The sequence below is a fragment of the Marmota monax genome, unplaced genomic scaffold, assembly GCF_021218885.2.
Source record: "Marmota monax isolate L192 unplaced genomic scaffold, Marmota_monax_Labrador192_F-V1.1 WCK01_AAM20220418_F8-fsc00102, whole genome shotgun sequence".
Lineage (NCBI taxonomy): Eukaryota > Metazoa > Chordata > Mammalia > Rodentia > Sciuridae > Marmota > Marmota monax.
In genome coordinates this window covers 949,032-958,425 of record NW_026692494.1, presented here as the reverse complement: position 1 = coordinate 958,425, position 9,394 = coordinate 949,032, and the positions used below count along the sequence as shown (strand labels likewise).

At 39.3% G+C, this 9,394-nt stretch overlaps 1 protein-coding gene across 1 annotated transcript; it reads left to right on the top strand.

The window, feature by feature from the left end:
• Positions 1-948, top strand: LOC124092222 (olfactory receptor 7G2-like). The gene has a single exon (XM_046443694.1). The coding sequence runs from the start codon at positions 10-12 to the stop codon at positions 946-948; it is 939 nt and encodes a 312-aa protein (XP_046299650.1). The 5' UTR covers positions 1-9.
• Positions 949-9,394: the final 8,446 nt, after the last annotated feature.

The window sequence follows — 9,394 nt, the reverse complement described above, 5'->3', positions numbered from 1 at the left end:
ACCAGTGACATGGGACCCACAAACCAAACAGCTGTTTCAGAATTCCTTCTCCTGGGACTGACAGATGACCCAGCCCTGCAGCCCCTCATCTTCAGCCTGTTCCTGTCCATGTACCTGGTCACCATCCTGGGGAACCTGCTCATCATCCTGGTGGTCAGCTCTGACCCCCGCCTCCACACCCCCATGTACTTCTTCCTCTGTAATCTTTCCTTTAATGACATCTGCTTAAGCACCACCACAGTCCCCCAAATGCTGCAAAATATCCACACACAGGACCAGAGCGTCACTTACGCAGGCTGTCTCTCCCAAGCCTGCTTTGTCATAATTTTTGCACTCATGGAAAATTGTCTGCTTGCAGTGATGGCTTATGACCGCTATGTGGCCATTTGTCATCCCCTGAGGTACACAGTCATCATGAACCCCTGCCTCTGTGTCTTGCTGGTCCTGGTCTCTCTGCCCATGAGCATGGTGGACGGCCTCCTGCAGAGTCTGATGGTGCTGCGGCTGTCCTTCTGCACAGACCTGGAGGTCCCCCACTTCTTCTGTGAACTCGCTCAGGTCATCAAGCTGGCCTGTTCTGACACCCTAGTGGATAACATTCTGATCTATGTTGCAATATGCATCTTTGCTGGTGTTCCTCTCTCTGGGATCGTTTTCTCTTACGTTCACATTGTGTCCTCTGTCTTGAGAATGCCATCAGCAGAAGGAAAGCACAAAGCCTTTTCCACCTGTGGGTCTCACTTGTGTGTTGTTTCTTTGTACTATGGGACAGGTTTGGGGGTGTACATTAGTTCTGTAGTTAATGACTCCCCCAGGAAGACAGCAGTGGCTTCAGTGATGTACTCTGTGGTCCCTCAAATGATGAATCCCTTTATCTACAGCTTGAGGAACAGGGACATGAAGAAGGCCTTGAAGAACCTCATAGGAAAACTGGCTTCTTTTCTATGATTTGCTTGAGACTCGTGTTTCCAGAGTCAGCCAAAGTGAGGGGATTCATGGTGAGCCGATGCCTGATGCTTCTGTCTCCACTTTCTTCTAAAATGACAAGAAAATATAGTGACAGCTGCTTTTCAACTTCTCTTTCAACTTCCCACTGCTTTTTGTCTTGCTCTCTGATGTTTGACTCAGGATTTCAATTCTCCAAACACGAATGCTTTGCATTGGTTTAAAAAAAGCAGACCCTGAAGGAGGGGTCTAATTTTAGCAAATCATAAATATTTTTAGCGAATGTGGTGCCTTCTGTAAAGTAGGGAAGTTGGAGGAGGTGAATGGTGTCACATGGAGAGTGCAGCTTCCCCAGATCCTGTGGATGTGAGGAAAAGATATTGAAGTGCATTTGTACTCAGAATTCGTATTTCTCATTGTTTATGATGTTTGCAAAATGATTTCAGTCTTGAATCTCTGTGTAATTGCTCTGAGTCCATCAAATGCTGCCTGGGTCAGGGGTTGAATATTAGTGATATTTTATGGATCAGTCTCAGAATAAGGAGAGTTGTTGAAGGCTGGTAGGGCAGGAGAAGATGTATGCAAGGTCAAGGTCATGTCTAGAGACTATCTTCAGCCTGATCCCATGGTTAGGGCCACGTGTGTTGCACCTCTCACAATTAGACTGACCCTAAGGCAAATGATGTGGCTATTCATACTCAGGTAGGTAATCACTGAGATGTTCCCTGGAAGGCTGCATCCTGATAAGGTCACACCCCATCACCCTTCTCAGTTTCAATATTTATAAAATTCACATCAATTGAATATGTCAGTGTCTTGAAGTTGTTTTGTGGTACTTGGACACTGTGTGAAATGTCATCGCTTCTCATAGAAAAAGAAACCCTAACTCTGATACACTGAGACAAGGAGGAGAAATATTGTTCATGTAGAGAATTTCCGATGTAGGATTATGTAGCTCTGGAGATGACTGCTTCATTGTATCCCACGTGGGGTGGTCTCTGTGATGGGCTTTTTCTCCTCTGTTTTCCAAGTTGGTTGCAGCTTTGCAAAATCCCACAGAAGCCATCTATGTCACCGAATGAGTAAGTGAGGACCCTCAAAATGATAACTTTCTGTCCCAAATCTCCTCACTTGTTCAATGTACATACGTGATAGGAGCATTTCATGTTGAAATGGATTTTATTTTTTGCAGAGAATCATCTTATTCCAGATAATATAGATGAGCCTTAACTGTAATTTCGTATATCATTGTAAGATACACAGAAGTGGGAATAGAAACTGGATTAAGGCAGGCTGTTTTGATTGCTTATAATTTAAAAAAAATTTAAATTTGTTTTAATTAGTTAGACATGATGGTAGAATGTACCATCTATGTGTGATAGTTCACACATAGATGAGACATAATTTCTCATTTTTCTGAGTTTACATGTTGCAGAATCATGTTGGTCATGCAGCCACATATATACATACAGTAAGGATTTATGTTTCATTCTACTGTCTTTCCTATCCCCACATCCCCTTCCCTCCCCTCCCTTCACTTCTCTCTACCTAATCTAAGGTAACACTATTCTTCCCTAGTGCCCTCCCCAACCCCCGTGAATTAGTATCTGCATATTAGAGAAAACATTCGGCCTTTGGTTTTTTGGAATTGGCTTATCTTATTTCACTTAACTTTTTGACCTTCAATGTTATAAATGGATTCTGGGTCTTGGTGGCACTTCTGGGGGGTCCCTTATCTTACTGGGTTTAGCAGGTGTTCATTCCTTTTCAGTCCCATTCTTAAATGATGTGAGGTTACAACAAAAAATAATTTTGCATAGTCATTATTGATAGTTTGAATAAAGCTGGTTGAGCATTCTCTTGCATGTTTCCCGATGGAGTTTTGACATGGTTTTGTTCCTGCTGATGGAATTATTGTCTGTAAGGGTATAAATTACCGCTTTGTGCTGTTAGGTGGAATTTTCTTCAGGCAAGTGGTTGAACTAACTTGCCTGGCCACTAGGTGACGCTGGTGTTCCACATAATCAGTGAACTTCCATCTCCCAGACCATCTTAGTGGTGTGAAAAATGGTTTTGCTAATTTACTTTTTTTCTGCCGCTACTCATTTATTTTTGCTTTTCCATGTATTAAATGAGCCACTTTCGCCATTTTGGATGAAGATATTTCCTTGAGGTGTTTGTCTTTCCTGTTAATATACCGAAGGTCTTTATTTGACTAGAGTCAACCCCTTTTAGTCATGTGACTGCCAAGTCTTAGTTCATCTGTTTGACTCATTTACACCAGCGTTACAGTGAGCAGTGGAGGCCAGGTGTTCCCTTTACTAGGGTTGAATATGCCTGTATTTCCTCCAATGCTGTGGGCTTGTTATCTCGGTCCTTGTTTCTGATGCCAATCCAGTAGTGAGAACATGGTATTGGGAAAAAGGTTTTGTGCTTTAATAGCAAGGAGAAATACAGATAACTCCTGTCCCAAAGGCTGTGATTCTCTCCATCAAAGGGAGCAGGGGACTTTTAAAGAGGTGATTCAAAGGCCACATTCCATGCCTTCTCTGTCAGATTGTAATTCATTCGTTAATTTGGGAGATGGTCTTTTTTGAGATCTTCTGGTGCCATCCCCAAACTCTGAATTATTTGGTTCCTGTGGTGGGTGTGGGTCAAGGACAGAGAACTCTGTCTGAAATGGGGAGGAAAGGTAATACTGTTTTCCTGAGATTAGGCAGTGGAGAGATTAGGAGGAGGAAGAAGAGAAAGAGAAAGAAACATGTCCTTTTAAACATAAGTCTCAGTGGCAGAGCAGCAAGGGCTATGTTCAAGGTATAAAATGGACCAGTGCTACAGGCTTAATAATTATAGGAAACAAAAGCTGCAATTCTACATTATAAAAGGTTTAGAGTTTCACACGTAGTTTAAAGGTGTGGACTTTTCTAGTGTAGCAGCGGGTCCACTTCACCTTTAGGATAGAGTCCTCCCTGCTCTCAGGTGATTTTAAAGGGGCTTGTTTTTATTTTCCTCTCCTCCCTCTCCCCCTCCCTAACCTGGGGGCAGGGAACAAGATTACCTTGCCTTTCCTAGGCCTCCTTATCACTTCTTGAGCACACACCCACTACAGGAAGGAGAAGTCACTGGAAAATCTAGGACAGGACTGTCTCCCAAATTAACAGGTGAATTTCAAGGTACCATCAGGGCGCACCTGAAATGTAGCCTTTGCACCGTTTCTTTGAAAGTCCTCAGTTTTCCCTGATGGGCAGAATCTCCGCCTCTGAGACAGGAGTCCCCTTGTTTCTCCTTTGCTAGTAAAGCAATAAACCTTCTTTTTTCTTTTTCTCAAAACTGTGTCCTCCTTATTAAATTGGCACTGGGGACAAAGACTGAGCTTTCAGTGACACTAGAATTTGTTTTGTTTGTTTGTTTGTTTGTTTGACATCGGGTACAAATCCACAGATTTTTTTTTCCAATTCATCAATAAATAAGTTGTTTATTTATGTGCTCATATTTTTCTGCATTCTCTTGTTGGAATAATATCTCTCTGTAAGGATGGTCTTAGCCTAACTGTTAGGATAGCCTTAGCCTAAGCAACTCCATTTTAAAATAAACCTGCAGTCCCACCAGGCATAAGCCTTCAGAGCCTCCAATATGTCAATCAGGCATAGCCTGATAAAGACAAGTCACTTTCCACAACCCAGATATTAGTCAGGGTGAAGTCACAGGTGACTTGCCTTTGCCCTGATAAGAGTCAGAGGTGCAAGTTCAGGGTGGAAATCACCAAGCCATATGTCCTGGCTCTAAAATATAAGACACCACTAAGAACCCTGGTAACAGCTGATAGGGACCTAAAGGGTGAGAAGAAGCCCCCAAATTTAGTATAAATGATGGAGCAAATGAACACACATTAGAGCCACCTGAGAGCCTGATGAGGACCTGGACTGACATCCAACTCTTTTCATCATCTGCCTGATCCTCTGCGTCATCCTCACAGCTCTCAAACTCTGCAGTAGCCTCCTGACCCTAGTGAGAAGAGCGACTTCTCCTACAACCATCTCCTCAGCCAGCTGTCAACTCCACCCCAGGAGAAGCCTCCATCGGTGCCTGACCTGATAACTGGTCTGAGTGAGGGTGCATCTGCTGGATTGAAGACCTAAGACTTGAGACTTGAGTTTAGCACACAGAGGGAATGTCTGTAATGAGTCTGTCATGATTAAGTGTGTTTGCAGTGCTTAGAATTAGAATTGTTTGCTTTGAATTGATTCTATTGCAGTGCCCAGCATTAAAGATTGTCACTGATTATATTGAGTGATTTCAGTGAATAAAATACTGAAAGAGCAGAACCATCGACATTCTTTATTTCTCCCCTCGACTGTGTAAGTTGCACCTTTGCCCACTGCGACACTCTCCGTACCCTAATGTCTTACATCTTTTATTATATTTTGTATTATAGTATGCCAACCTCCCAAAATTAAGGTGACTGTGGTAACAATCCTTTGACATTCTTTTCCTTACAACCACAAATGTAGCTTTTACCACAGGTTAACAAATTTTCTGTTAGTATGCAATTTCATACAACAATAGTGAACACTGATAATTTAAATCTGGGGTCTGTAGTCTTTAGGAAACATGTATATTGAAGATAAGGCCATGAAACTGGGAACAGTTGGTAGAGTCACTTTAAAAAGGCAATGGAACATAGTTATATGGCATACTTAGTTCAGATGATCACACAGAATATTTTAGAAATTGTTAAGGATAATAATAAAAATGGATCAATGTCCACCATCTCATACATATGATTATCACTTTAAATTTCTGAATTTGTTAGAAGGATTATATTCTCTATATTGTCACTTGCAATTATAAAGGGAATAGGTAATTGCTATTTTTTAAAATACATTGCTTTTATTTTTAAAATACATTACAGCGGAATGTATCCCAATTCTTATTACACATATAGAACAATTTTTCATATCTCTGTATATAAAGTATGTTCACACCAATTCATGTCTTCATACATGTACTTTGGATAACAATGACCATCACATTCCATCATCATTGCTAACTTCCTGCCCCCTCCCTTCCCCTCTCACCCCTCTGCCCAATCTAGAGTTCATCTATTCCTCCCATGTTCCCCCTCCCTACCCCACTATGAGTCAGTCACCTTATATCAGAGAAAACATTTGCCATTTGTTTTTTGGGGATTGGCTGACTTCACTTAGCATTACCTTCTCCAATGCCATCCATTGATCTGCAAATGCCATGATTTTATTCTCTTTTATTGCTGAGTAATATTTCATTGTGTATATATGCCACATTTTAAAAATCCAGTCATCTACTGAAGGGCATCTAGGTTGGTTCCACAGTTTAGCTATTATGAATTGTGGTGCTAAAAACATTGTTGTGGCTGTGTCCCTGTAGTATGCTGTTTTTAAGTTCTTTGGGTATAGACTGAGGCAAGGGATAGCTGGGTCAAATGGTGGTTCCATTCCCAGATTTACAAGGAATCTCCATACTGCTTTCCATGTTGGCTGCACCAATTTGCAGTCCCACCAGCAATGTATGAGTGTGCCTTTCCCCCAGATCCTCGCCAACACTTATTATTGTTTGTCTTCATAATAGCTGCCATTCTGACTGGAGTGAGATAGTATCTTAGAGTAGTTTTGATTTGTATTTCCCTAATTGCTAGAGATGATGAACATTTTTTCATATATTTGTTGATTGACTGGATATCCTTTTCTGAGAAGTGTCTGTTCAGGTCCTTGGCCCATTTATTGATTGGGTTATTTGTGGGGGTTTTTTGGTGTTTCCTTTTTGAGTTCTTTATATACTCTAGAGATTAGTGCTCTATCTGATGTGTGAGGAGTAAAAATTTGCTCCCAATATGTAGGCTCTCTGTTCACCTCACAGATTGTTTCTTTTGCTGAGAAGAAACTTTTTAGTTTGAGCCCATTACATTTATTGATTCTTGGTTTTAATTTTTGCACTATAGGAGTCTTATTAAGGAAGTTGGGGTCTAATCCCACATGATGAAGATTAGGACCAAATTTTTCTTCTATTAGACGCAGAGTCTCTGGTTTAATTCCTAGGTCCCTGGTCCATTTTGAGTTGAGTTTTGTGCATGGTGAGAGATAGGGGAGGTTTAATTTCATTTTGTTGCATATGGATTTCCACTTTTCCCAGCACCATTTGTTGAAGAGGCCATCTTTTCTCTAGTGCATGTTTTTGGCACCTTTGTCTAATATAAGATAATTGTAATTTTGTGAGTTAGTCTCTGTGTCCTCTATTCTGTACCATTGATCTACCAGTCTGTTTTGGTGCCAATACCATGCTGGTTTTGTTACTGTAACTCTGTAATATAATTTAATGTCTGGGATAGTGATGCCACCTGCTTTACTCTTCCTGCTAAGGATTGCTTAGCTATTCTGGGTCTCTTATTTTCCCAGATGAATTTCATGATTGCTTTTTCTATTTCTATGAAAATGCCATTGAGGTTTTGATCAGAATTGCATTAAATCTGTATAATGTTTTTGGTAGTATGGTCATTTTGATAATATTAATTCTGCCTATCCAAGAACAAGGTAGATCTTTCCATCTTCTAAGGTCTTCTTTGATTTCTTTCTTTAGCATGTTGTAGTTTTCATTGTAGAGGTCTTTCACTTCTTTTGTTAAGTTTATTCCCAAGTATTTTTTTGAGACTATTGTAAATGAGGTAGTTTTCCTCATTTCCTCTCAGAGGATTTGTCATGATATACAGAATGCCTTAGATTTGTGGGTGTTGATTTTATAACCTGCTACTTTGCTGAATTCATTTACTGGTTCTAGAAGTTTTCTGGTGGAGCTTTTTGGGTCTTCTAGGTATAGAATCATATTGTCATCAAATACTGCTAATTTAAGTTCTTCTTTTCCTATACATATCTCTTTAATTTCTTTCATCTGTCTAATTGCTCTGGCCAGTGTTTCAAGATGTTAAATAGAAGTGGTGAGAGAGGGTATCCCTGTCTTGTTCCAGTTTTTAGAGGGAATGCCTTCAATTTTTCTCCGTTTAGAATGATGTTGGCCTGGGGCTTAGCATAGATAGCCTTTACAATGTTGAGGTATGGTCCTCTTATCCTTAGTTTTTCTAGTGTTTTGAAGGGGTGCTGTATTTTGTTAAATGCTTTTTCTGCATCTATTGAGATGATCATATAACTCTTATATTTGAGTCTATTGATGTGATAAATTATGTTTATTGATTTCCTTATGTTGAACCAACCTTGCATCCTTGGGATGAATCCCACTTGATCATGGTGCATGATCTTTTTGATATGTTTTGTATTCAATTTGCCAGAATTTTATTGAGAATTTTTCCATCTATGTTCATTAGAGATATTGGTCTGAAGTTTTCTTTCTTTGATGTGTCTTTGTCTTCTTTGGGGATCAGGGTGATAATGGTCTCATAGAACGAGTTTGGAAGTGCTGCCTGTTTTTCTATTTCCTGAATAAATTGAAGAGTATTGGTATTAGTTCTTCTTTAAAGGTCTTGTAGAACTCGGCTGTGTATCCATTGGGTCCTGGGCATTTCTTGGTTGGTAGGTTTCTGATGGCGTCTTCTATTTCATCACTTGATATTGGTCTGTTTAAATTGTGTATATCTTCCTGATTCAATCTGGACAGTTGTATGACTTAAGAAATTTGTTGATGCCTTCAATATCTTCTATTTTATTGGAGTGTAAGTTTTCAAAATAATTTCTAATTATCCTTTGTATTTCTGTAGTATCTGTTTTGATATTACCTTTTTCATCACGTATGCTGATAATTTGAGTTCTCTCTCTCTTACTCTTTGTTAGGGTAGCTAAGAGTCTGTCAATTTTATTTTATTTTTTTCAATGAACCAACTTTTTGTTTTGTCAATTTTTTCAATTGTCTCTTTTGTTTCAATTTCATTGATTTCTGCTCTAATTTTAATTATTTCTTGCCTTCTACTGCTTTTACTATTGATTTATTCTTCTAAGGCTTTGAGACGTAGTGTGAGGTCATTTATTTTTGACTTTTTCTTCTTTTAAGGAACGAACTCCATTCAATGAACTTTCCTTTTATAACTGCTTTTACTTTCATAGTGTCCCAGAGATTTTGATATGTTGTTTCTATGTTCTCATTTACCTCTAAGAATTTTTTAATCTCCTCCTTGATGTCTTCTGTAACCCATTGTTCATTTAGTAACATATTGTTTAGTCTCCAGGTGATGGAGAAATTTTTATTTTTTATTTTGTCATTGATTTACAATTTCATTCCATTATGATCTGATAAAATGCATGGTAGTATCTCCACTTGTTTGTATTTGCTAAGAGTTACTTTGTGGCATAGTTTGTGGTCTATTTTAGAGAAGGATATATGTGCTGCTGAAGAAAGTGTTTCCGCTTGATGCAGGTTGAAATATTCTATAAATGTCAGTTAAGTCTAAGTTATTGATTGTGTTATTGAG

What these genes read in the sequence shown, in the direction of transcription:
- LOC124092222 (XM_046443694.1), top strand. Translation starts at nt 10, where the DNA reads ATGGGACCCACAAACCAAACAGCTGTTTCAGAATTCCTTCTCCTGGGA.